At 53.3% G+C, this 24,920-nt stretch overlaps 1 protein-coding gene across 5 annotated transcripts; it reads left to right on the forward strand.

Annotated features, from left to right (window-relative positions):
• Positions 1-245: 245 nt before the first annotated feature.
• DPF1 (double PHD fingers 1) lies at positions 246-24,857 on the forward strand. 5 transcript variants are annotated; one of them, XM_081019089.1, is made up of 12 exons: positions 254-414; positions 3,753-3,913; positions 4,808-4,915; positions 8,260-8,387; positions 9,386-9,475; positions 11,918-11,996; positions 13,208-13,339; positions 19,024-19,074; positions 19,969-20,088; positions 22,116-22,228; positions 23,712-23,793; positions 23,900-24,857. In XM_081019089.1, the coding sequence occupies exons 1-12, from the start codon at positions 383-385 to the stop codon at positions 23,968-23,970; spliced, it is 1,167 nt and encodes a 388-aa protein (XP_080875215.1). In that variant the 5' UTR covers positions 254-382; the 3' UTR covers positions 23,971-24,857. The 5 variants fall into 5 exon arrangements, with proteins under 5 accessions (XP_080875214.1, XP_080875211.1, XP_080875212.1 ...); XM_081019085.1 differs by lacking the exon at positions 19,024-19,074 and having other exon boundaries at positions 249-414; XM_081019086.1 differs by lacking the exon at positions 19,024-19,074 and having other exon boundaries at positions 249-414; positions 4,808-4,900.
• The last annotated feature ends 63 nt before the right edge of the window (positions 24,858-24,920 follow it).

The raw sequence follows: 24,920 nt of genomic DNA on the forward strand, positions 1-24,920 counted from the left end.
GTAGTCCCCTGGTGGCAGCCGCCTGGCACTCTTCCCCCCCACCCCCTGCCGCGGCTTGCAAAGGAAGGAGAGAGAAAATAATAATGCAAAACAGAAAAAAGGAAAAGAATTGGGGTGGAGGCGGAGAGGAAGGTTTCTGTGCAACCCTGGGACTACATTCCCCATGGTGCACCGGGGCTCAAAGGAGCTGGGCTGTGATTGGGCCCCCCCTTCCTGCAGGCTGCTGGAGAATGAATAAAATTGTACAGTATATTCTGATGTGAGAGGTTTAAAAAAAAAAAAAGCAAAAGAAAGAAAGAAAGAAAAGGAGAAAAAAAAAATCCTCTCTGCTCCTCCAACCCGCCAGCCCTGGAAGCCACAGGCACCTCCACATCTTCCCAAAATGGCTACAGCTGTGCACAAGCCTATCAAATGGTGAGTGGGTGCCCCACATCTGGGGGGTGGCAGGTCCCCCCTCCCCCAGGCATGGGGGGCAGGCGAGCGCAGGGAGGAGAGGGATGGATGCCTCGCCTTCTCCCCTCGGCGTGGATGGCTTTGCAGGGCGCGCGAGGGAGAGCGGCGGGCAGCCGAGGGGCTCCGGCGTCGCGGCTCCTGGTCCTTGCGAGGGAGGGAGGGAGGGAGGGGAGGGCGAAGGGGGGCGGAGTGGGGGTGGGTGAGGGGCTCGGGATGGGAGAGGCCGGCCGGGCTTCCATTGCAGCCACACGGTGCAGGTGGGGGGCGGCTGCTGCTGCTGCTACCGCCGCTGCTGCCAGAGGGGCACGCCGGAGATGGGCGCACCGGGAGAGGGTGCCAGTTTGCGCGCGCCCCTGTACAAAGCGCCCGGCAGTTGTGGTGGTGGTGGGTGGTGGTTGGTGGCTGGGGGGGGGGGCGCCTTGGGGAGAGACTCCCTCGGGGGCAGCGCGAGCGCGCGCGCGGATCCTGAGCGTGGGCAGGGTGCCCGCCGGTGTTGTGTCTGGGTACCCTCCGTGCGTATTTGCGCGTGCAAAAAGGGTCTTGCACAGGCTCCAAGGGAACAGGTGTGCGGAGGTTGGGTGGGTGGGGGGTCACCTCGGCCGCGCCCCCCCACCTCTGCGCCCCTTCCCGACTGCCCCTGTTGTCAGAGGGTCTGTGTGCAAAGGGATCAGTCTGCGGTGGGTCGATTCCCAGGACCAAGGGGTATGGGCATCTGGGGTGGGGTTTGTTTTTCTTCCCTCCCTCCGTCCCCCCCCCCCAAAAAAACCCAGGATGGAGGAGCTAAAGGCCAGAACCGCTTGGCCTCCCAGCCCCGGTGTGTGTTTAACAATTGCTAACATTTTAATGTGAAGGTTTGGTTTCCAAAAAAACCGGGACAGACTTGGGTGCCAAGGCTGGATTGGAAAGCCAGTCTGCCCCTCTGAGGCGCTTGTGGGATGGCAGGGATTGGTCATTGGCGAGGGGAAGGCCCTCTGTGTATGGGCAGAGACACTCTTATCATTACTGTGACGCTGTCCTGAAGCCTTGTCTTTGAAAGCAGGGGGAGCTGTCGCACAAATCCACCCCTTGGGGTACCAACCGTTCTGCCCTTCCTGAACCCCTTGTTTTGCGTTTTATCATAAGGGACCCACGAGGGACATCTAGTCTAACCCCCTGCAATGCAGGAATCTTGGCTGAAGAACCCCTGACCTCTGTTTAAAAGCCTCGAATGAAGGAGGCTCCACCACATTCCTAGGGTGTCAAATAACTCCAGAAAGTTCTTCCTAACGTTTCATCGGAATCTCCTTTCTTGTAACTTGAATTTATTGGTTCAGGAGAAAAAAAATAGGCTCCCTATTCCGTGGGACAGCCATTCAGATATTTGAAGATGCCTACCCTACCCGCTCTCAGTCTTCTCTTTTCCAGGCTACACCCCCCAACTCCCTCAACCGCTCCTCATAAGGCTTGACACCTTCCCTGCCTTCATTCTGGACCCCTGTCCTCACTTTGTGGCAAGTAGTTCCACAGGTGAAACCGCCTCTTCCCCCTCACCTGCCTTGCCCCTCTGCAGTACAGAGAGGGATACTCCTCAGACACCATCACCCCCATACACCCCAGGCCTGCTATTTCCTGATGGCTCCATCAAGGCACTTCTTCTGGTGCAGTGCAGGGTTCACCTATGGAACTCCTTCCCACAAGGCAGGGATGGCCACCAAACTGGATGGCTTTAGAAGAGGATTGGCCAGGATGGCTCTGCTCTGCCTCCAGTAAATGATTCTGCAAACCGCAGGAGGGGAGAGGGGGGCTCTTGCGGTCAAATCCTGCTTTGTGGGCTTACTACAGTTATCTGGTTGGCTACTGCGAGAACAGGATGCTGGAATCACTGGGGCACTGGCCGCATCCTGCAGCCTCTTCTTAAGGGTGCATATGAGGCTTAGCCGCATGGGCCCAGGGCACACATTTGCATGATGTTTGCATATGTGAAGTTATACATATAGATGCAATTTCCAGCTGACTTTTGGGGGGACACATGAGAAATTCTGGGTAGCAGGGCATCCTCTGTGCAATGGGATGGTGTCAGCAGGTTTTCTGAGCCTGGGACGCTGAATGTGGTGGATTGGGCCCTCCTCTGCTCCACCCATAATCTGTGGCTTATGTTCCCTGGAAAACTGAGAGGCCTCTGGATGGATTAAAGGTAAAGGGACCCCTGACCATTAGGTCCAGTCTTGGCCAACTCTGGGGTTGCAGCGCTCATCTCGCTTTACTGGCTGAGGGAGCCGGCGTACAGCTTCCAGGTCATGTGGCCAGCATGACTAAGCCGCTTCTGGCGAACCAGAACAGCGCACAGAAATGCCGTTTACCTTCCCACCAGAGTGGTTCCTATTTATCTACTTGCACTTCGTGCTTTTGAACTGCTAGGCTGGCAGGAGCAGGGACCGAGCAACGGGAGCTCACCCCGTCGCAGGGATTCGAACTGCCGACCTTCTGATTGGCAAGTCCTAGGCTCTGTGGTTTAACCCACAGCGCCACCTGCGTCCCTTAATCTGGACGGATTAAGATGGCTTTACTGGGGAGAGGGGAGCTGCCTCTCTGGCCCTGGGCTTTAATAGAAAAAAGTTACTTATGGGGCATTTTATTTTGAAAAAGGAGGGAAATGAGCAGGAGATCTGGGCCCCTTGCAAAAGGCCAGAGTTTCAGGTCTCCTGAGCTACCCCCCTCCACAACATCTCTAGGCTCCACATGTTCTTTGTTACTGCCCTAGAACCAAAAAGGGATGTGGGTCACCTCCGCCCGTATCTATGTTTGCAGTTGTTTATTTGGAGACAGTCTGCTTTGGGACTGAGCATCTCACTGCAGTGGTGCAGCCAGCCAGGCCCTTTGGGCTTTTCAGTGTTTAGCAACCAGATTCTTGCTGGTTTGCACTTGATCTTCCCTGAGGCTTCTTCTGGTAGAGTTCCAGGTCAGAGACCTCTCCAGGTTTTGCTGCTTTGAGTCTTTGTCAGCAAACGTGTGAGGGATTCGGGGTTGAGTTTCTGTTGCTTTATATGTTTGGCCTTCAAGTAGGGCAAGAGAAAAGCATTCAAGAACGGAGCAGCTGGTTCGGTCCAGAACTTCTTGCAGTTTAATCAGCATGAGCTTTGCAAGAGCTCAGCTGTAGTTTGGGTTAAGAAGCATGAGCTTTGCAAGAGCTCAGCTGCAGCTTGCCAAGCAGAAAACACGCCTTGTAAGGTGTAAATATGACAACAACAAGAAGAAGACAACTGTCTGAGTGATCTTGGCTTTTAAGAGAGGTGCAGAAATGTGGGCCTTTCTCCTTACAGTTTAGGCGAAGATTTCTACCGGGAAGCCATTGAGCACTGCCGCAGCTACAATGCCCGGCTATGCGCAGAGCGGAGCATGCGCCTGCCCTTCCTCGACTCCCAGACGGGGGTCGCCCAGAACAACTGCTACATCTGGATGGAGAAGACTCACCGGGGACCAGGTATGGGGTCTAGGGGCTGCGGGTGCTCTCTGAGGAGGGCACCCGTGCTGGGCGCTGTACATAGAGCGGACCCTTCTCTGGGGGCCTTGGGGGTCCGCGTGTGTTCGGAGGAGGGTGGGGGGAGAGGGGAGAAGGAATGTGCAGCAGCCATGAAAAGGGCAAATTCCATGCAAGGGATCCTTAGGCAAGCAATTGAAAATAAAACTGCAGGTATCGTAATGCCCTTAAACAAATTGATTGTGTGGAGTAATGCATTTGGAATAACCGGATCCAGTTCTGGTCGCCTTGACTCGAAAAGGAGTTGGAAAAGGTTCAGGAAAGGGCCATCAAAATGATCAAGTGAGTGGGACTCCAAGAAAGGTGGCAACGTTTGGGACTTTAGTTGGGATGAAAGTAAACAAGTCGTGCTATGGAAGGAAGGACAGAGGAAAGTTTCCCTCCCTCTCTTGCCGGTTTCCCACACACAGCTGTTCAGCCTGGGCTGGATGGGCCCGTGGCCAGATCCAGTAACCCATTCTCATGTTCTTAAGGAACTGCGTGAAGGGAAGGCAAAATGCAGCCAGGAAACTGAGAGACAGAGAACTTTGACCTCATGTGGACTAGAGCCTTGAAGGTGGCATTGGAGAGATGCAGGCTGGGAGACTCAGGCGGCCCCCACTGTCTTGACTCTTCCCCTTCCCTCCCGCAAAGTAGCTGGACAAAAACGAAAATCTAAGTTTTGCCTCAGTGGCGGAAAAATGACGAGGGACTTTTCAAGGGGATAAATGGATGGCAGGTAGCCATAGCTGTTCAGCCCAGGCCAAATCCCAATTCCTTCCTCCACCCCACCCCACCCTGTCCTGCAAAGTTTTGTGGGGGGGGGTATTTTTTGCCGCTAACCTTCCCCTCCTTTAGGGCTGGCTCCGGGCCAGATCTACACTTACCCGGCTCGCTGTTGGCGGAAGAAGCGACGGCTCAACATCTTGGAGGATCCTCGCCTGCGGCCTTGTGAGTTCAAGATTGGTAAGGAGTGGGTGGGCAGCAGGGTGGGGAGGGGGGTGCCAGGGCAAGTGTGGCCCCTGCATTGTGGGGCTGTAGAGCCCGAAGGCTCCCAAAGGTCATCCAGCCCAACCCCGGCAGGGCAGGAATCGCAGGGGGCGGGCTGTGTGTGTGTGTGTGTGTGTGTGTTGATTGAAAATTTCAACATGACAAATTATCAAAACATATCTTCTTTTCATGCCCTCCTCATTCTTTTCCCCTCCCCAAAAAGAAACCCTCCCTCGCACCCCCACCCCCGAGACGTCCCTCAGTTCCTCTCTCTGATTTTTCAACACATATTATTCTCTGCATATTATCAAATTGTCAAGATCTTTGAATCGTCTGTCTATCATGTTAACAGCCAATAAGTTTGTGTATGTTTATTCGAAAGCTGCCAAGGAGTCCAATTCATTTTGTTGTTTCTTTAAGTACTTTGTAAAAGGTTCCCATCATTCTTTAAAGTCACAGTTGTCCTTGTCCCGTTGTTTGTGTGTCAATTTTGCCAGTTCCGCATAGTCCGTCAATTTTTCTTGCCAGTGTGAGTGTGTGTGTTTGGAGAGGGGGGTGTCCGGTGCCCCCCCAGGAAAGTAATCTCAGTCTAGTAAGGCTGCAGATCAGAAGCAGAGCGGAGCAGGGAAAATACTCAAGATTGTAGCTAAAATACGGGGCCAGAAGGCTCTCATCATTATTTTGGCCTTTTAATAAATAATAATTTTTATTTATACCCCGCCCTTCCCAGTTTAAAAACTGGGCTCAGGGTGGCTAACAGCAAATATAAAACATTGATTAAAATACGACTTAAAAACAGCATAAAACACAACATAAAATGCAGCATCAATATCAATAAAATTCAAAAATTCAGGGGTCATTTTTGGGGGGGAGGGGGGGACCCTGTCAGTAGACATCAAATGATCACCAGGGCTAACTGGCCAAGTTGGTCCTACTAGGGCCAGCAAGGAGACCAGGCAAGGATTTAAATGTGGGGTCACAGAAAGGGTTTATTCGTAGAAGAGGAAGGGGGAAAGGGAATAGAGGATCCGGCTAATTCGAATTGAAGGGCAGGCAGAATAGCTCTGTCTTATAGGCCCTGCGGAAGGAGATCAAGTCCTGCAGGGCCCTAGTCTTGTGGGACAGAGCATTCCACCAGGTTGGAGCCATCACTGAGAAGGCCCTGGCCCTGGTGGAGGATAATCTGGCTTCCTTAGGGCCCAGGACCTTTAATCTATTATTATTCATGGACCTTAGGGTCTGTGTTGAGCAGGGGGACCTGGGGGTCCTCAGCCCCAGAAGGAAGTGCAAGAACAGCCCTTTGACCCCTTCCCTAGGCTGCATACTCCCTGGCCCCAGTGCCTTCCCAGAGGGCTTCAGCCTGGCTGGGATGTGTCCTTCACCTGAGACTTTGGAACTCCCTGCCTCTTGAAATCAGGCAGGTGCATTTGCTCTATTCTCTTTTGTTTAGCCTATCCAGATATCTAGAAGTTACCTGAGTTTTATTTCTTTTTAGCTACCCATCTTCCTGCCTTTTTATTTATGATCTCAATGTTTCATTTTATACTTTGGCAAACCATTCAGAGGTTCTCTTGCAAGCAAGCGGCAAATCTAGCTAGTGTTAAATGAAACAAATAAATGATGCATTTTGCTTGCCTAGATGGATGCTGGAAATGCAATTTTTTTGGGGTGGGGGAAGGCTGGTAGAAAACCTTGACTCTTACTCTACCTGGGAAAGAGCTCCTCCCACTTTTGCTTCTGGCTCCGCCCACCAGGAATACATGCCTCCCTGGAAGATGGGCTCCTCACCCCTGGTGTAGGCAATGGGTCTCCCCTGGTGGATCGGGGCCCACGACTTGGCTGCAGGCTGACCTGCAAGGCCCACCTGGTCCAGGGCAGCTCCCATCAGCGCAGATGTTCCCTGCAGCCTCAGGGAGGATTTTTACTGAAAGTCAGTTTGGACCTTTGGTTCCTAAACTTTTCTGGGCCTGCTTGGTTCCATGAACTCGTCTCCAGTGCCCCCAACCCTAGGGAAAAAACACTATTGGGAATAGTGGTTCGCAGGACCTCCTAAGGAAGATCACATCCCAGTAAGATTAAAAACAGCTATGATTAATTGCACACTTATTCAATTGCACACTTATGAATTGCACATTTATTCAAAATGTGCTTGCAATCGGGTGAACTTGAGACAGCAATACTCGCTTTTAAAAGTTTGCATTGCAAGGGTTCGACTAGATGGACTTCAGGGTCCCTTCCAACTTTATAATTATATGGTTTTATGTAAGATTAACTGTAGAACTTTTAGAAGACACCTGAAGGCAGCCCCGTATCGGGAAGTTTGGAATGGCTGATGTTTTATAATGTTTTTATATCTGCTGGAAGATGCGCAGAGTGGCCAGGGCAACTCAGTCGGATACCCAGAGTACACATAATAAAACGATGATGGAGAAAATGATTATCTTTTACTCCTCCAGCCCCTGTTTGCCTCCCCCTTGCCTCTAAGCGTCCCTCTAGGTAATAATAGGGACGCAGGTGGCGCTGTGGGTTAAACCACAGAGCCTAGGACTTGCTGATCAGAAGGTCGGCGGTTCGAATTCCCGCGACGGGGTGAGCTCCCGTTGCTCCGTCCCTGCTTCTGCCAATCTAGCAGTTCGAAAGCACGTCAAAGTGCAAGTAGATAAATAGGTACCACTCCGGCGGGAAGGTAAACGGCGTTTCCGTGCGCTGCTCTGGTTCACCAGAAGCAGCTTAGTAATGCTGGCCACATGACCCGGAAGCTGTACGCCGGCTCCCTCGGCCAATAAAGCGAGATGAGCACCGCATCCCCAGAGTCGGCCACGACTAGACCTAATGGTCAGGGTCCCTTTACCTTTTTACTATGCATGCTCAAATTAGCTCTTTGTAGTTTTAACTTTAACTTTGTCCCAGGTGGGTTTTTTTTAAATGCTCAGAGGAAATCTGATTGGTTCTTACGAACACTGTGTAAAAAGTTCTTTTGTGAATAAAACGACTTGGGCCCGAGTCATCTAGTCTAACCCCCTGCAGTGCAGAAATCAGCTCCACCCCAGGGGAGGTCTAGACCCTTCCCCAAGCTGATGGCCTGCAGGAGATTAGGATGGCTGCTCCCCCCCAGCCAGCCCCCAGGTGGCTAGTGGGGGCTGGTGGGAGTTGTAGTTTTCCCCCTGGGGGGCGCCCAGGTTGGCCGGAAGCTGGCCTGGAGAATTGTGGGTCGGCATCTGTGTGCCTGTGTGCAGAGGTTCTCTGTGTTGACCAGATTCAGGCAGAAAGGATGAATTGGGGGCTTCTCCTCCTCTGACTCGATTTCTCTCCTCCCCCAGACTGTGAGCCCCCCTTGAAGAAGGAGGGGGGGCTGCCCGAAGGTCCCGTCCTGGAAGCCTTGCTGTGCGCCGAGACGGGAGACAAGAAGCCGGAGATGAAGGAGGAAGAGCTCATCCTGGACTGTCCGGTGAGAGAAGCCAGAACCGCCAGGCTCACCCCTAAGCAGGCCTCGCTGAACTGTGGAACTCCCTGCCACAAGAGGCAGAGGGTGGCTTTAAAAGAGGATTGGGCAAATTCATGGAGGAGGGGAGGGCCCAGATAGTTAGATGCCACCACAGATGGAGGCAGCGATGCTTCCGAATGTCTGTCGCTGGGAACCACAGGAGGAGGTGGCGCCCTTGTGTTCGAATCCTGCTTCCAGGATTTCCCGTATAACAGTCCTCTGGTTGGCCACTGTGAGAACAGGATGCTAGACTAGATGGTTCAGTCACCAGGATCATATTATGTTGTTGTGGAACCTCCAGCTCCAGTCGCAGTCTACCTGGATTCCTAGGTTCTATGGGGCATTTGGTCCCTGGGAGGACGGGAGGCTGGAGTAGAGAAGGCCCCTTTGGCCAGATCTTGAAAGCACTCCTTGGGTGCTCAGGAAGAATCCAATCAGTGCAGCGATCATTGGGCGGCCTGTGGCCTGTGGCTGTTGCCTGTGAGAGGAGGGGTCCCTGCCCCTCTCACTTCTCTCTTCCTCTTTTTCTTTTATATAAATTATTATTAGTTTTTTTTAACATACCATTTTCAACAGTAATTAAACATATTTTTACAACTTATTCAATTTTTTTGACTTCTATCAGTCCAGCCAGATGGGCGAGGTATAAATAAAGAATTATTGTTATTAGTCTGAAAAATTTCCAATCTAATCTCTTAGTATACATTTCTTATTTTCCCTGTTGCATTTAGAACTCATAACCAATATCTCTCTTCTTTATCTACTTTGTAGCACTTCATATCTTCCTCCTTACAAAACTTCTTGTAGTCCTGCTAGCATAATTTGTTGGTTACAATTGCTTTTCAAATGGTTCATATACTTCTTCTGGTCAGCCATCATTGGGCAGCCTGTGGCCTGTGGCTGTTGCCTGCGAGAGGAGGGGTCCCTGCCCCTCTCACTTCTCTCTCTCTCGCACTTTGCAGAAGGCGCCGATTGGGGAATTCCTCCACGACTTGGACACGGACGACCTGGAGGATGACGTCCCTCGCCGGAAGAACAAGGCCAAGAGCAAGGTGGGGCAAGGAAAGGGGGCAGGCAGGGGGCAAAGGCTTCTCAACCTTCTAAAGTCCCAGCCTGAAGCGCCAGCATTACCCTTCATTGTTAAAGCAATGGCTGCTCAACGGAGCCTCCAGAGGCAGGGGCAGTCTACCTGCAAGTGCCCAAGGCAGGGCCTTGGCAGCAGGGAAAGGCCAAGGTTTGCTTGGGGGGCTTCTCAGAAGCGACTAGCCAGCCCCTGTCGGGAAAAGGAAGCTGGAGCTTCCGTCCAACCCTGCAAGGCTGGTTTTCTTCGGCTCGGAGCATGGGAGCGGGGCAGTTGGAGGTTTGGGGAGTGGGCAGTCCTCTTCAAGGGGAAGTTTAGCCCTCCAGCCTCCCCACCCCAGTCCCGCTTTACGGCAATGGGGCTCATTGCCAATTGGATCGTGCGAGACGCAAGTGCCCCTGAGCACGTGCAGAGTGCTGCCGCTCCCCTCCTTAGAGCAGAGGACAGGGAAGATGGTCCCGGTTTTGCCCGCCTCTCCAGGGCTGAGAAAGGGTCCCTCTCTGAAGCCCCTGGGAGCCTGCAGCTGCCGGTCAGAGTAGACGCCCCATAGCTAGAGGAACCAGTGTCGTGGCTCAGCATAGGGCACTTTGGGTGAGAAACACAGATTCATAGCGCTGCAAGAGGCCCCATGGGGTCATCTAGTCCAACCCCCTGCAATGCACGTTGGGCCGGGAGGGGCCCCACTTAGCGGGGCATCTGAGGATTTCTGCCACCCCCCCCAAAGACAGGCCTGCAAAGCAGCTGCCAGCTGTGCTGGGACAACAGGTGCAAAACTCCTGCCAGGCGGTGTCCCCTTCTCCTTTCTCCTCTTGGCCCCAGAAATTTGGGGCCCTCAGGCACGGTGCATGCTGTGGGGGCCCCTGGCAAAGGCAGCGCCCTGTAAAATGAGGGTCCTCTTCTGCTGCCACTGAGCCTCTGCCCCCTTTTTGTGCAAAGTGGGTCTGGGAGGCACCCTAATCTCCCCCCCCACACACTCCTCCTTGTCTTGCAAAACCATCCAAAGTAGGTCAGCCTCTTTTAGGATTGGCTTCTGCTCAAATCACATTCCTTAATCTGCGTTTAAAGCTGCAAACCGCAGAGGCATGTTTTTGGATTTCGGCAAGATCAGGCTGAATTTGCTTTTTGTTCTGCCCCCATCCTTGGCCTTGTTATTTTGCTCGACTTCGGCATTTCGACCTTAACCGACGTGCAGTTCAGCTCTTGCAAAGCTCAGGCTGCTTATCTCGGCTCACCTTAAGCTCGGGGAATTCGGGGTCTGCTTCTGCAGCTCAGCTCTTGCCGAGTCCCCCAGGTTGGTTGGGATAATCGCCGGGGAAACTTTGCAATGAAAAGAACATTGAAGCTGGGAGCTGAACCGGTTGACAGACCCTTCTTAGGTTCTTATGGAGCCTTCAAGCCCAGGCGCAGTCTATCTGGATTCTGAGGTTCTATGGGATATTTGGCCACTGTGCATAGCTGTCAACTTACAGATTTGAAAATAAGGGACCAGCAGCCTCGAAAATAAGGGATCAGCAGCCAAAATAAGGGATTTTGCTTAGCCTATGCAGAAATCCACTACTCATGGAGCCATGCTACTTTGGCTGCGACTGACTGTGTTTTGCAGGGGGTTGGACTAGATGATCCTAAGGGTCTACAACTCTGACCAAAGAAGAGGGGCAGACAAAACTGATGAACGACGTCGAGATGGCAAAGCTTACAGGCAGAATTAGAAACCAGGAAGAGGACCTCTTTAATAAAGAATGGGGAAAGTTTATAAATTAGTTGAAGAGCTATTGCCAAGAGTTACATACATTGGTAGGTTTGACAGAAAACTTGTAGTAAAAATTTGAACTATGGATGGACAAAGGATTTATAGAGTTATGAAAAAATAGAGTTATGAAAGGGATGCAGAGGGGGATATCACTACATTAAGATGCTGCACTGGTTGGAGGGGATGCTAAGCAGCACATTGTGGCGGAAGTCTCGCAAGAGAGGGCTGCCTGCCCGCCCGTTGCCACCCATCTCCTCACGACGCACCCCTGAGGGGGAAAAGGGAGAGAAGGAGACGCGGCAGCTCATGTGCGCTCTCGCGGCGGAGGACCTTGAGCCGCTGTTTCCCTCCCGAGGTGGCCGAGCATGAAACCCGGGAAATTTAAGGGACATCATCAATAAGGGACAGCAGCGGGACACGGCACTGGGATAAGGGAGTTTCCCGCCAAATAAGGGACGGTTGACAGCTATGCCACTGTGAGAACAGAAGGCTGAACTAGATGGGGCCCCTTTGGACCTGAACCAGCTGGCTAGTTTCATGTTCCATGAGCTCAACGCAAGCTCTTCCTCTCCCCGTCCGCCATGCCCATGAGGTCTAGGAGCTTGCTTTTTATTTAAAAACAGACTGTATCAGCACTGAGACCAGCCTGTCTCTCTTCCCCAGGCCTACGGCATCGGGGGTCTGCGGAAGAGGCAGGACGCGGCGCTGCTGGAAGACCGAGACAAGCCTTATGTCTGCGACAGTGAGTGCCCCTTTGATGGGGGTTTGGGGCAAGGGGTGGTGGTGGTGGGTCGCAGTGGGGCCAGGGGAGTGTTCCTGCTGCCGCTTCCTGGCTCAGGAGAAGCAGCCCCCAGGGATGTCTCCAAAGGCTTAGAGGAGGGGGCAGAGCACAGGGCGCTGAATGGGCAGCTCTGTGGGTCTGGGGGACTTTGGGGTGGAAGCAGGGGGCGGGGAGCTGTGGCCAAGAGCCAGGGATGGTGTGGAAGATGTGGGGAAGCTGCTGGGAGTGCAGAATGCTGCAGCGCGATTGCTGAGCAGAGACAGGTCTTGTCTGCATGTGACTCCGATGCTCAGATTGCCAATTTGCTCCTGGGCTGAGTTCCAGGAGTTACTCTTAGTATCTTGGTTGTAAGTTGCTTTGGGCTAGCAAATTTAATAAATATAACCATGAATAAATAAGACCCCTTAAACACTTGGGACCAATTTGCCTGTGAGATTGAATTGGCCCTACCACAAATTTCCCCTTCTGCATTTGGAAAAACTCCATCATTTAGTGTGGCAGTACCTACACTTTGGAACTCCCTGCCACTTGATATCAACCAGGCGCCTTCACTGCAATCTTTGCAAACCTGTCTGAATTTTACAGTTGTATCCTTTAGTAAAGCGCTTTGGGGTTTCTTTTTGAAACCGAGTGGTACATGAATTTTATGAAATAAAGAGATAAATAAGTTGTCGTCCAGGAACGCCTGGAGTAGATCCCTTACTGGGAGATGGGAGTGGAGTGGGGTGGGGAATTAGGGACAGGGCTGCATTAGAGGCAGGGGGTAGGGTTGATGGGTGACCATCTTCCAGGGGGTTAAGGGCAGGGGTTGCCTCTTCCAGGGGATGGGGCCCCCCACCCCCAGTTTACCCATTTTGAGAAAGTCCACTGGGTGCCAGCTCAGTGGCAGAGCACATGTTTTGGATGCAGAGGGTTCTGGGTTCAATTCCTGCTGGCATCTCCAGTTACAGATAGGAGAGAGCCCAAAGTTCTGGAGAGTTGCTGCCAACCAGTGTAGGCAGCACTGAACTAGATGGACCAGTGGCATAAGGGAGATTCCTATGTTCCTGTGCCCTGTGGGTTCTTTTCACCTGCCAGGGATTCTTGAGCATGGCGGGGCAGGGGGTTGGGCTGGATGACCCTCTGGGGTCCCACTCCATCTCCACAATTCTACGCTGCTTCTTCCTTTTCAGTCTGTGGGAAGCGCTACAAGAACCGCCCGGGACTCAGCTACCACTACACTCACACGCACCTGGCAGAGGAGGAGGGCGAGGAGGGCCCTGAACGCCACACCCTCCCCTTCCATCGCAAGAACAACCACAAACGTGAGTGACCCTCCCTGGCCACCTCTCCTTTGGCTGCAGGGAACGCTTAACCCCACCACCCGAAAGAGGGATCAGGGTTCGAATCTCCACTCATTGGCCATTAAACTCCCCGGGTGACTAGAGCCTAACCTACCTCGCAGGGTTGTTGCTGCTGCAGAGATTAAATGAGAACTAGGACTTGGGAAAGACCAGGGTTCGAGTCCCCCCTCATTGGCCACAAAGCTCCCTGGGTGACCTTGGGTTAGACACAGTCCTGCTCAGCCTAACCTACTCTGCAGGGTTGTTGTGAAGGTGAAACGGGGAGGAGGAGAAGGACCTTGGAGGAAAAAGTGGCATATAAATGCAATTTTCCTTGGGGGGGAAAGTGGCATATAAATTCAATGAAGGAACAAATGAGAGCGTAGTTTGAAGGCCTCCAGCATCTCCAGCTAAGGAAAGGGCTTTGGTCTGAAACCAGGAAAGCCCACCGCAGGACTACATCTCCCATCAGTCTCCGCTGCGGTGGCTGGGGAGGATGGGAATTGTGGTCCACAGCATCCCAAGGGCGCCAGGTGGGCAGCAGCTGCTGAGAATGCCCAGCCAAATGGGCCAAAACGCAAGAGTCTGTCCGAGAAGCGAGCGAAGAGCCACTGCTGCCTCTAAGTAGTGCCCAAAGGGGAATATTTTATCCCTATGAGCTATGCCTTGAAGGTGGTTTTGTGGTTTTGATGTCAGCCTCAGGGTCAGTGGGTGTTCCTGAGGCTGTTTCCTGGGTGGGAGGCCTTTGCTCCCCTTGCTGGCACGACCCAAAAGCCTCTTCCTCTCAGCCTGTGCCACTCAGGGGTGCCCCAGTTCGATGCCAAACCCCCTCGGACCCAGGAAAGGTCTGTCCTGGCCTTGGCGAGGCGTTGCCAGCTGGTCTGAATCAGCACCAGAAGCCCAAAGCTAAGTGGGTACCTGCTGGCAGCTTCCGATCTTTCTTCCATGCCAGAGACCCTTAGGAAAAGGAGCTGAAAACAAAGCAGCCCATTTCACAGCGCTCTGGCGTGAACACGTTTAGGGTGTCCCGTGTACGGTCCTGGTTAAGGTAAAGGTAAAGGGACCCCTGACCATTAGGTCCAGTTGTGGCCGACTCTGGGGTTGTGGCGCTCATCTCGCTTTACTGGCCGAGGGAGCTTCCGGGTCCTGTGGCCAGCATGACTAAGCCGCTTCTGGTGAACCAGAGCAGCGCGCGGAAACGCCGTTTACCTTCCCACTGGAGCGGTACCTATTTATCTACTTGCACTTTGACGTGCTTTCAAACGGCTAGGTTGGCAGGAGCTGGGACCGAGCAACAGGAGCTCACCCCGTCGCGGGAATTTAAACCGCCGACCTTCTGATCGGCAAGTCCTAGGCTCTGTGGTTTAACCCACAGCGCCACCCGCGTCCTGGTTGCTTTGCCTCAAAAGCAGAGGCGGGGAAGATTTGGGAAAGGGCAGCTAAAAGAGGGAAAGGGTGCCACATTTTGTGCCTTTCTGGTTTCAGAAAACTATGAGAAGTTTATTATTTTTATTATGAGTTTTAAAAAATTATGCACGTCCTGGAGACAGCGGGTAGTTCCCCTCCCTCTCGCATAACACTTCTGGGCATGCAAGGAAGCGGAACGTGGGAAGGTTCGCGACAGACTTCTTTCAAATCAGAACCAGTGAAGGCGGTGAAGGTCCTGTGTGTGTCTGGAGGCGGTTGGAGGATGGATGGCGGCTAACAGATTGAGGTTGAATCCTGACAAGACAGGAGTACTGTTTTTGGGGGACAGGAGGCAGGCTGGTGTGGAGGACTCCTGGGTCCTGAATGGGGTAACTGTGCCCCTGAAGGACCAGGTGCGCAGCCTGGGAGTCATTTTGGACTTGCAGCTGTCCATGGAGGCGCAGGTCAATTCTGTGTCTAGGGCAGCTGTCTACCAGCTCCATCTGGTACGCAGGATGAGACCCTATCTGCCAGCAGACTATCTCACCAGAGTGGTGCATCTCTGGTTGTCTCTTGCTTGGACTACTGCCATGCGCTCTACGTGGGGCTACCTTTGAAGGTGACCAGGAAACTGCAACTAGTCCAGAATGCGGCAGCTAGACTGGGGACTGTGAGCGGCTGCTGAGACCACATAACACTGGTTCTGAAAGACCTACACTGGCTCCCAGTACGTTTCCAAGCACAATTCAAAGTGTTGGTGCTGACCTTTAAAGCCCTAAATGGCCTTGGTCCAGTATATCTGAAGGAGCGTCTTCATTGTTCTGCCCGGACACTGAGATCCAGCGCCGAGGGCCTTCTGGTAGTTCCCTCACTGTGAGAAGTGAGGTTACAGGGAACCAGGCAGAGAGCCTTCTTGGTAGTGGCACCCGCCCTGTGTAACGCCCTCCCACCAGATGTCAAAGAGATAAACAACTACCAGACTTTTAGGCGACATCTGAAGGCAGCCCTGTTTAGGGAAGCTTTTAATGTTTCATAGAATATTGTATTTTAATATTTTGTTGGAAGCCGCCCAGAGTGGCTGGTGAAACCCAGCCAGATGGGCAGGGTATAAATAATAAATTATTATTATTATAATTATTCATGCAGCACAGAGTGAAGCTGCGGAACTCCCTCCCACTGGAGGCAGGAATGACACCAACTTCTGCCCTCCACAGTCGGAGGAAGCAATGATCCCAGATGCCAGTTTCTGGAAACCCTAGGAAGGGAGAGTTGCACTTGTGCTCGGATCCTGTTTGCGGGTTTCCCATAATGGGCGTCTGTTTGTCCGCTGTGAGAACAGGATCCCGGACTGGCTGAGCCTTTGCAAGGCTCTTCTGACATTCCAACGCAGCCGCATCCCAATTGGCAACAGTCTTTTAGAATCACCACCTGCCACCTCAGCTCCTTGGCTCCCTGCTTCTTACAGAAGCTCCACCTCTGCTAGGCTGTTGCACGTTAAGATTTTACATACGTTTGGTTGAATTAGCATATGCAAAGTGCAATTACTGGGTGTCTTCACGTCGCTGCCTTGAGATGGTGGCTGCACTGTTCCTTTCCCTTCCTCCCCCCACTGAGTGAGGGTCTTCATTTTTAACACCCCCACCCACCTGCCGATGAGGTTGCCACGGCAACCTGGTAGGTGGAGTTGGCAGGTATAATATTTCCCCGGTTTGGTCTGATTTATCATTTCAATTAAGTTGGAGACGCTTGGAGGAGCCTTGCCGTTGGTGGGGGTTGTTGTGAGGAGGGGGCCTGGGGTGGGGGGTGGGGGAGACAGCCCTGAGGGAGGGAGCAGCTGATCTGCAAACAGGGGAGAGGCAGAGGAGGTCAGGTCTGGTGCTGGTGGACTGAATTCATATCCTGGAGCCAGCTCCAGGGGGCTGTGGGTGTTTGCTGTTGTTGTTTAGTCATTTAGTCGTGTCCGACTCTGACCCCCTGGACCAGAGCACGCCAGGCACTCCTGTCTTCCACTGCCTCCCGCAGTTTGGTCAAACTCATGCTGGTAGCTTCGAGAACATTGTCCCACCATCTCGTCCTCTGTTGTCCCCTTCTCCTTGGGCCCTCCGTCTTTCCCAACATCAGGGTCTTTTCCAGGGAGTCTTCTCTTCTCATGAGGTGGCCAAAGTATTGGAGCCTCAGCTTCAGGATCTGTCCTTCTGTCCTTCAGAATGGGTAGGTTTGGTCTTCTTGCAGTCCAAGGGACTCTCAAGAGTCCTCCAACACCATAATTCAAAAGCATCAATTCTTCGGCGATCAGCCTTCTTTATGGTCCAGCTCTCACTTCCATACATCACCACTGGGAAAAACATAGGTTGAACTATACGGACCTTTGTTGGCAAGATGATGTCTCTACTTTTTAAGATGCTGTCTAGGTTTGTCATTGCTTTTCTCCCAAGAAGCAGGCGTCTTTTAATTTCATGGCTGCTGTCACCATCTGCACTGATTATGGAGCCCAAGAAATATATATTATTATGGGTGTTTTGCCACCCATAATAATATATTTGTGGGGACTGCCCCCCAAGTCAATGGGCAAACTGAAGCCCTTCCTTGTGGGCACCCACAGTCTTCAGCGTGAGAGGGTGCCTATGCCAGGGTGGGTGCCTTTGTGCAAATGCACACAGAGGTTCAATTTGTGTGAAGGCACACGGAGGCTTCTTGATTCCAAAAAGTCTCGTGTTTGTGTGTGAGAGAGCGAAAACCCTTTCTTGGAGGTCAGAAATGAAAAACAAGTGGCACGGATGTTTATAGACGCAGAGAAGGCCTTTGACAATGTTTCGTGGACTTTTATGAAGAAGACAATAGAAATGATGAACTTTGGGGAGGTATTTTGCAGAGGTATTGAGGCAATCTGTTCGGAGCAACAGGCCGCGCTGATTGTGCGCAATGTGATAACTGAAAAGTGTAAAATAATGAGGGGACAACAAAAGGATGTCCCTTGAAACTGTTATTATTTATTTTGCCCACTCGTCAGTGGTCCTTCAGCTGCGATCCCTGCATTTCAGGGGGTTGGTGTGGATGACCCTTGGGAGCTTCTTCCATCTAAACAATTCTATGATGCCATGAAAACTCTGTGCAACTTTCTGAATATCCAATGCTCTCTGCGTTGTGTTGTGTTGTGTTGTGTTGTTGTTGTTGTTGTTGTTGTGTGTGAGAATCTTTGTCCCACCGGCTGAGTCCCACCTCTGTGAATCATGAGATTTGAAGCAGTGTGCTCTCTGTGTTGTGTGTTATACATGTGATGGAAGGGAAGTTTGTTTTTGAGGAGGGGGAGGACAGGTGCAATAACACACCCCCAGCAACGATCTAGGAATCTGTTGTCTATTAGGCCATTTAAAATTGCTGTGTTTGAGAGAGCACTGAGGCAGTGTTGGGGGGGGTAGCGGGGGGGGTGCATTGCTAAGGGAGACTGAATGGATGTGATTTTTCCCCTCCCCCATTTTTCCGAGGAGGGGGGAACAACATGGGGGGGCATGAACTGCACAAGGAAACGGGGTGTGGTTGGTGGAAGTCTAGCTTTCAAAGCTTGGGGGGAGACAGAGAGAGAGAGAGAGAAGAGTTCTCTCCTGCCCCCCCCCCCACTAACATGCATCCCATCCTTTTTTTCTAGACAGTTGCCATGGCTACCACCAGTGCATACTGATGTAGTTGGATCTGCACAAAGAGCAGGAGATTGGGGGAAGGGACTTGGTTAGCACCACAATCTCTGGAGAACGAGGGCCAGGACGCCTGGGTCCCCCTCCCCACCTCAGATGGTTGGAGGGTGGGCAAGAAAATTTGCCCCATTCTGACCCAGAGGGCTGTGCCTGCTTATCTCTGGGCTGCCCCCTCTGGGAACTTGGAGGCTCAATCCTAGAACTGGATTTTGCTTGTTTCTTAGCTGCCAGCGCTTCTTTTGCTCTTGTCCCACCCCCTTGCCCCCCACCCCCCAGTTACGGTGCCAAAGACTCACTTCCGTGCCCCTCCACCCCACAAACCCCTCCATCCTTTCGCAAAGCTCCCCCTCCCTCTTTTTACATATTCATTTCTTTGCTTGCCAATTCCAAAGATGCAGATATATATATATATTTATTTTTTAAAAAACGATTCCTTTCATGGAAACCCGACTGGCTTCTTCTCAAGCGGCTGATTTTGATGTGCTCCATTTTTATTTTTATTTTTCCCCTCCTGCTTATTTCCATTTTTATATATATATATCTTTTTGCATGTCTGGCTTCCTCCAGAGTTTTACAAAGAGCTGAATTGGGTCCCTGAGAACCAGCGCAGGCACACAGGTAAAACCATCCCTGCGAGGCGGGGAGGCAGGAGGAGGAGGTGGCCTTGGCAAGTGTGCCTGGTTCTCGCCCCTGCCCGCCGTCTCCTGGGAGGGGGGCGCAGCTGAGGCGTCCAGGTTTGAGTCCTGGGGGGCCACCCTTTTCTTGCCTCGGTTCCCCCTTCCTCACCCTGCCGGCCGCTTCTCCAGAGTTGTGGTGATCCACCTGCGGGGGCTCTTGTTTGAGAGAGGCCCCCCCCCGAACCAAAATCCAAACGCTCCCCCCTCCTGCAACCAGGAGAGATGAAATTCCTCTATCTGGGGGGTGGGGGCCACTCCCTGCTCTGCTGATTTCATCCCCCTCCTGCGACGCATTTCAAATGAATTTGGGCCAAAGATGGGCTGCAGGGCAAGGGGGAAGGAGACCTTGGGAAAGGAGGCCTTGAGGACCAGAAACTTAGGGCACAGATGATGAAACTGCATGGGCTGTACAATACGTTGTGATGGATGCATGTGTTCACGGGCTGCCAAGCCCCTTCGCGGCAGGATTGCTGGCCCTGCATGAGGTGCTGATGGCGCAGTGGGGCGTTTGTCATGTGTGGAAGGAAGCGCCAGCCCCCTTCCCCAGCTGCATGTGGACCAAGTGCCAGCAAAAGTCCTGCACCGCAGCGGGTTGGGCTAGATGACCCTTGGAACCCTTCCCAGCTATCCTATTCTGTGATGCTGTGAAAACTCTCCATGCACTGGGAGGATGCGGTGAATGTGTGGCCAGGCAGGCAGGCAGGCAGGAGGGGGACTCCCCCGGCCCCGTCCTGCCTGGGGGTGGCTAGGGGAGGGAGGGGGATTCTGGGGTGCACAGGGAGGCCTTTGTGGCTCCCCCCCTTGATTTCGGCCTCTCCTTGCTGTTGTCTTACAGCTAAGAAAGCACCGGACGGCACAGTCATACCAAACGGTTATTGTGATTTCTGTCTAGGCGGCTCCAAGAAGACCGGCTGCCCCGAGGATCTCATCTCCTGCGCGGATTGTGGCCGTTCAGGTGAGGCCGGGGCTGGCGGGGCGAAGTAGGGGGAAGGGCTTGGCCCACGCGGGGCAGAGCGGAGCGGGAACCTGCCTCCAGGGTATAAACATGGAGCAGCATCATAGAATCTCTGAGTTGGAAGGGGCACTCAAGGGCCATCTAGTCCAGCCCTCTGCAACGCAGGAATCGCAGCTAAAGAATCCCTGACGCTCTAACCTCTGCTCTGAAACCTCCCAAGAAGAATGGTCCACCGGGACGCAGAGCGTTTCTCAAACCTCAGGTCTCAGGTGCACAGCAGCAGGAGGCAGAAGATCTCTGAGCACGTGCAGAGTGCCACGGTGGGTGGCTGTGTTCTTTGAGGTGTGTAGCTTTGCTAGAGACAAGCATTTCACAGCCAACGCAGCTGCGCCACAAAGGGCTTTTGTCAGCTTGGAAAGAAACGACCCAGTTCTGGTGATCTGTGCTTAGCCAAAGTGGACTGGCTACTGCTGTGTTTTATACATTGGGCTTCCCTTGAAAAGTGTCTGGAAAGTTTTGAGTGGTGGAGCGGAGGGCAGCGAGGTTAACTGGGACGTGCTGTCAGCAAACATCTCCCTCAGGAGCCATTGCTTGACACACACCCCTTGGTTGCCACATGATAATTTGGAGGGGTAAAACCACTGCTGGTCTGGAGCCTCTGGATCAGGCCAAAGGAGGCCCATTCAGTCCAGTCTCCTATTCTCCCAGTGGCCAATGAGGTGCCCCTCATGGGAAACCTGCCAGCAATACGTGAACACAAGAATCTGGTCCTTCATGAAGGAGCCTAGTCCTCTTTTAGAGCCCTCCGAGCTGGTGGGCGGCACTGCCTCCTGTAGCAGGGAGTTCCATAGTTGAATTCTGAAGAAAGGCTTTCTTTTACAGTCATACCTCATGTTACGTCCGCTTCATGTTACGTTCTTTCAGGTTACGTCCCGTGGCGACCCGAAAGTACTGGAAAAGGTTACTTCCGGGTTTCGCTGCTCGCGCATGCGCAGAAGTGCAACATGACGTCATGCGCATGCGCAGAAGTGGCAAGTCGCAACCCACGCGTGTGCAATTGCACCGCTGCAGGTTGTGCTCTTTTCATGTTGTGAACAGGCCTCCGGAACGGATCCCATTCACAACCAGAGGTACCACTGTACAGTAAGACCTCGGGTTGAAGTTGTTTCAGGTTGGGCGTTTTTGGGTTGCGCTCCACAGCAACCCAGAAGTAATGGAATGCATTACTTCCGGGTTTCGCCGCTCGTGCATGCGCAGACGCTCAAAATGACGTCACGCGCATGCGCAGAAGTGGCGAATCGCAACCCGTGCACACGCAGACGTGGGTTGCATTCGCTTCAGGATGCGAACAGGGATCCAGAATGGATCCTGTTCGCAACCGGAGGTACCACTGTATCTGAACCATGCAGAAAAACTTCTCTCTTATCCAAGTCATGCCTGATTTTATCCGCTTCCACCATGTCGCCTCATACTTTCCTCTCAACTAAAAAGCCCGAGACGCTGCAGGTTTTCTTCCTGGAGAAGTTGCTCCCTCCCTTTTCTGAACCTTTCCCACCTCTGCAATATCCTTCTTGAGTGCGACAGAACTGCGCACTTTCGGACACTAGGTGTCTGACCCGGAGTGGACTCCCTCAGAAGACTCTCCTTCACGGGAAGTTTTGAATCAGAGGTTTTGTGTCAGAGATGCTTGGAAGTCTTAAAGAGCTTTTCCTGCAATGGACAGCTGGCCCATTCAGTCATTCATTCCATTTATATTCTACCTTTACCCCCAGAAGCTCCTCCCTCTCCTCAATTACTCATTTGACCCCCACAACCAGCCCCCTGCAAGGGAGGTGAGGCCGAGAGGGTCAGTGACCAGTGCGAAGTCACCCCTAGTGAGCCTCACTCAGAGCCGAGTGGCGAGATTTGAACCCAGGTCTCTCCCACATCCTAGTCTGACGCTCTAACCGCTGCACCCGCTGGCTGGCTGCTCCTGCGTGGACTCATGCGCTGCTCTGCGTCTCCCTCTCTCTCTCTCTCATGCGCAGGGCACCCATCTTGCCTGCAGTTCACCGTCAACATGACAGCTGCCGTGCGGACTTACCGGTGGCAGTGCATCGAGTGCAAGAGCTGCAGTCTTTGCGGCACCTCCGAGAACGACGTACGTACGTGAGCCACTGGCCGGGCCTGGATCTGACCGCCTCCCCCCACCCTTCCAGGAGCTCAGCAAATGCTGGGACCCCCCTCCCCATCATCTCCCCATCCTCTGCCTTCGCATCCTTAGAATCCCTTATTGCTCTATCTATTCTTGGGATTGATCACCTGCCCTTAAGGAGAGCCTGCAGGATCAGGCCAGGGGCTCCTCCAACCCAGCACTCCCAGGTGACCCTTATGGGAAGCCCGCAAGGAAGCTCTGGGTGCAAGAACAGCTCTCCCCTCCTGCAGTTTCCCACAACTGGGATGCAGCAGTGCTGCTTGCCTCATGTGGCAGAGAGTTCCGCAGTTTTAACTCTGCGCTGTTAAAAGGACTTTTTATTTTATCTGTCCTGAATCTTTTCTCTTGTTCCTTTGGGGAAGAAGTACAGTTCAGGGGATGAAGACTCCCTTTGCCTGCAGAAGCCTCTCTCCCACCCCCACCCCCCAGTGAAATCATGGAATTGTAGAGTTAGAAGGGACCACATGGGTCCTCTAGCCCAACCCCCTGCAAGGCAAGAATCTTTTACCCAAGGTGGGGCTTGAACCCGCAACCCTGAAGATGAAAAATCTGACCCTCTACTAGCTGAGCTCTCCCAGGAGGTTTGTGTCTGTGGAAGACCTGTTTCTGCATGAAATGAGCCCTTGTGGGCGCCAGGCTTCCCTGTGCTCCAAAGAGGAGCTCCTGCTCAGTCCAAAGTACACCCCCATCGTTCTGCCCAGACGCTGAGGTCCAGTGCCAAGGGCCTTCTGGCTGTTCCCTTGCTGCGAGAAGTGAGGTTACAGGGAACCAGACAGAGGGCCTTCTCGGTGGTGGCACCCGCCCTGTGGAACGCCCTCCCACCAGATGTCAAAGAGATAAACAACTACCTGACATTCAGAAGACATCTGAAGGCAGCCCTGTTCAGGGAAGCTTTTAATGTTTCACAGACCACTGTATTTTAATATTCGGTTGGAAGGCACCCAGAGTGGCTGGGGAAACCCAGCCAGATGGGTGGGGTATAAATAAATTATTATTATTATTATTATTATTACAATTACACCCTTGTAGAGGGACACGGGTGGCACTGTGGGTTAAACCACTGAGCCTAGGGCTTGCCAATCAGAAGGTTGGCGGTTCGAATCCCTGCGACGGGGTGAGCTCCCGTTGCTCGGTCCCTGCTCCTGCCCACCTAGCAGTTCGAAAGCACGTCGAAGTAGATAAATAGGTACCGCTCTGGCGGGAAGGTAAACGGTGTTTCCGTGCACTGCTCTGGTTTTCCAGAAGCGGCTTAGTCCTGATGGCCACATGACCCGGAAGCTGTACGCCGGCTCCCTTGGCCAGTAAAGCGAGATGAGCGCCGCAACCCCAGAGTCGGCCGCGACTGGACCTAATGGTCAGGGGTCCCTTTACCTTTACTACACCCTTGCAGAGCAGCGATTCCACACCCTTCTCTCTTTTTCTGCTGCAGGACCAGCTGCTGTTCTGCGACGACTGTGACCGGGGCTACCACATGTATTGCCTGAGCCCACCCATGGCTGAGCCCCCCGAAGGTGAGGAGGGACCCCACCCTAGGCAAGGCGGCTTGGTGGGGAGGGGCAGGGGGAAAAGGCGCCCCCGTCTGATGCTTCTCTGCCTTTCTCCACTCCCCGTTTCCAGGAACCTGGAGCTGCCATCTGTGCCTGCGGCAGCTGAAGGAGAAGGCGTCTGCCTACATCACCCTGACCTAGGCTGGGAGCCCGTCGGCCCCCCCTTTTCCCGTCCTCGCCCCACTCCTCCGTGCCCTTAGCCGTGATGGTGCTGAGCCTTGCCAGGCCTTGGGGCGTTTGTTGCCCTCTCGCCTGCCACAACAACCTTTTCTCCTCCATCCCCATCTCTCTCCATGCCCCCCCCCAGCTGCAGCTGGGGGGGGGGGGCAAACCCTGCCTGTGTCTCCTGCTGGCTGTCACCAAAACTCAAGACTCAAAAGCCATAAAAGCCAGGGGTAGGCAGCTGCCAGCACAGCAGCCGCTCCTGGCCCTTTGCCCCCCCCTCTAGATGCATGTGAAAGTGGGCAGGTCCCGCCCCCCCCGCAAGACAAGCCCCTGGGAGGATGCAGTTACACCCCCCCCCCCGGGCTGCGACCCAGTTCTCTGCTCCCGTCTCTTTCGGACCTGGCACAACCTCTGAAAAGGCGGCCGGAGGAATTAAGCTTCTCCAGTGCAGTGGGGGGGGGGCAGGATGAAGAGCAATGGTTTTTTTTGGGGGGGGGTGACTGGCTGCAGCAATGGGAGGACAGAGGGTCACAGCTGGAGCTGGCAGGGCAAGGGGAGGGGGTCGGAAGGGGTGGGTGGGTGATGCTCAGCTGTCAGAAGGCAGGATTTTTTTTCAGTGTTGCTGGATTTTACAGTTGGGGGGGGGAATGAAAACTTGAAGGGAAAAAAGACACCCCCTGGAGAAGGGGATTAGGGTGGGGAAACTACAGGCCCCCCCAAAAAAAATAAAAAAATGTGTCGGGGGCTAGCAGGGGCTGTTCCCACTAAGCCCCCCCTCCCCTTGTGTACATGGTGTTGTTCTGTTGCCTGCATCTGCTAATGTGCTTGAATTGTTCTGTGCATTAAATGTGGTCTGAATTACAGCTCCTGCGGCCGCTGCTCCTTCTTTTGCCTCCTCCTCCCCCCCCAGTCATGGTGTCAAGTTC

The sequence above is a fragment of the Podarcis pityusensis genome, assembly GCF_964106645.2.
Source record: "Podarcis pityusensis genome assembly, chromosome: 8".
Classification (NCBI taxonomy): domain Eukaryota; kingdom Metazoa; phylum Chordata; class Lepidosauria; order Squamata; family Lacertidae; genus Podarcis; species Podarcis pityusensis.

What these genes read in the sequence shown, in the direction of transcription:
- DPF1 (XM_081019089.1), top strand. Translation starts at nt 383, where the DNA reads ATGGCTACAGCTGTGCACAAGCCTATCAAATG. An exon ending in GTGCACAAGCCTATCAAATG is followed by an intron (nt 415 to 3,752) that starts GTGAGTGGGTGC and finishes TTCTCCTTACAG; the next exon opens with TTTAGGCGAAGATTTCTACC. An exon ending in TCGCAAGAACAACCACAAAC is followed by an intron (nt 13,340 to 19,023) that starts GTGAGTGACCCT and finishes GGCTTCCTCCAG; the next exon opens with AGTTTTACAAAGAGCTGAAT.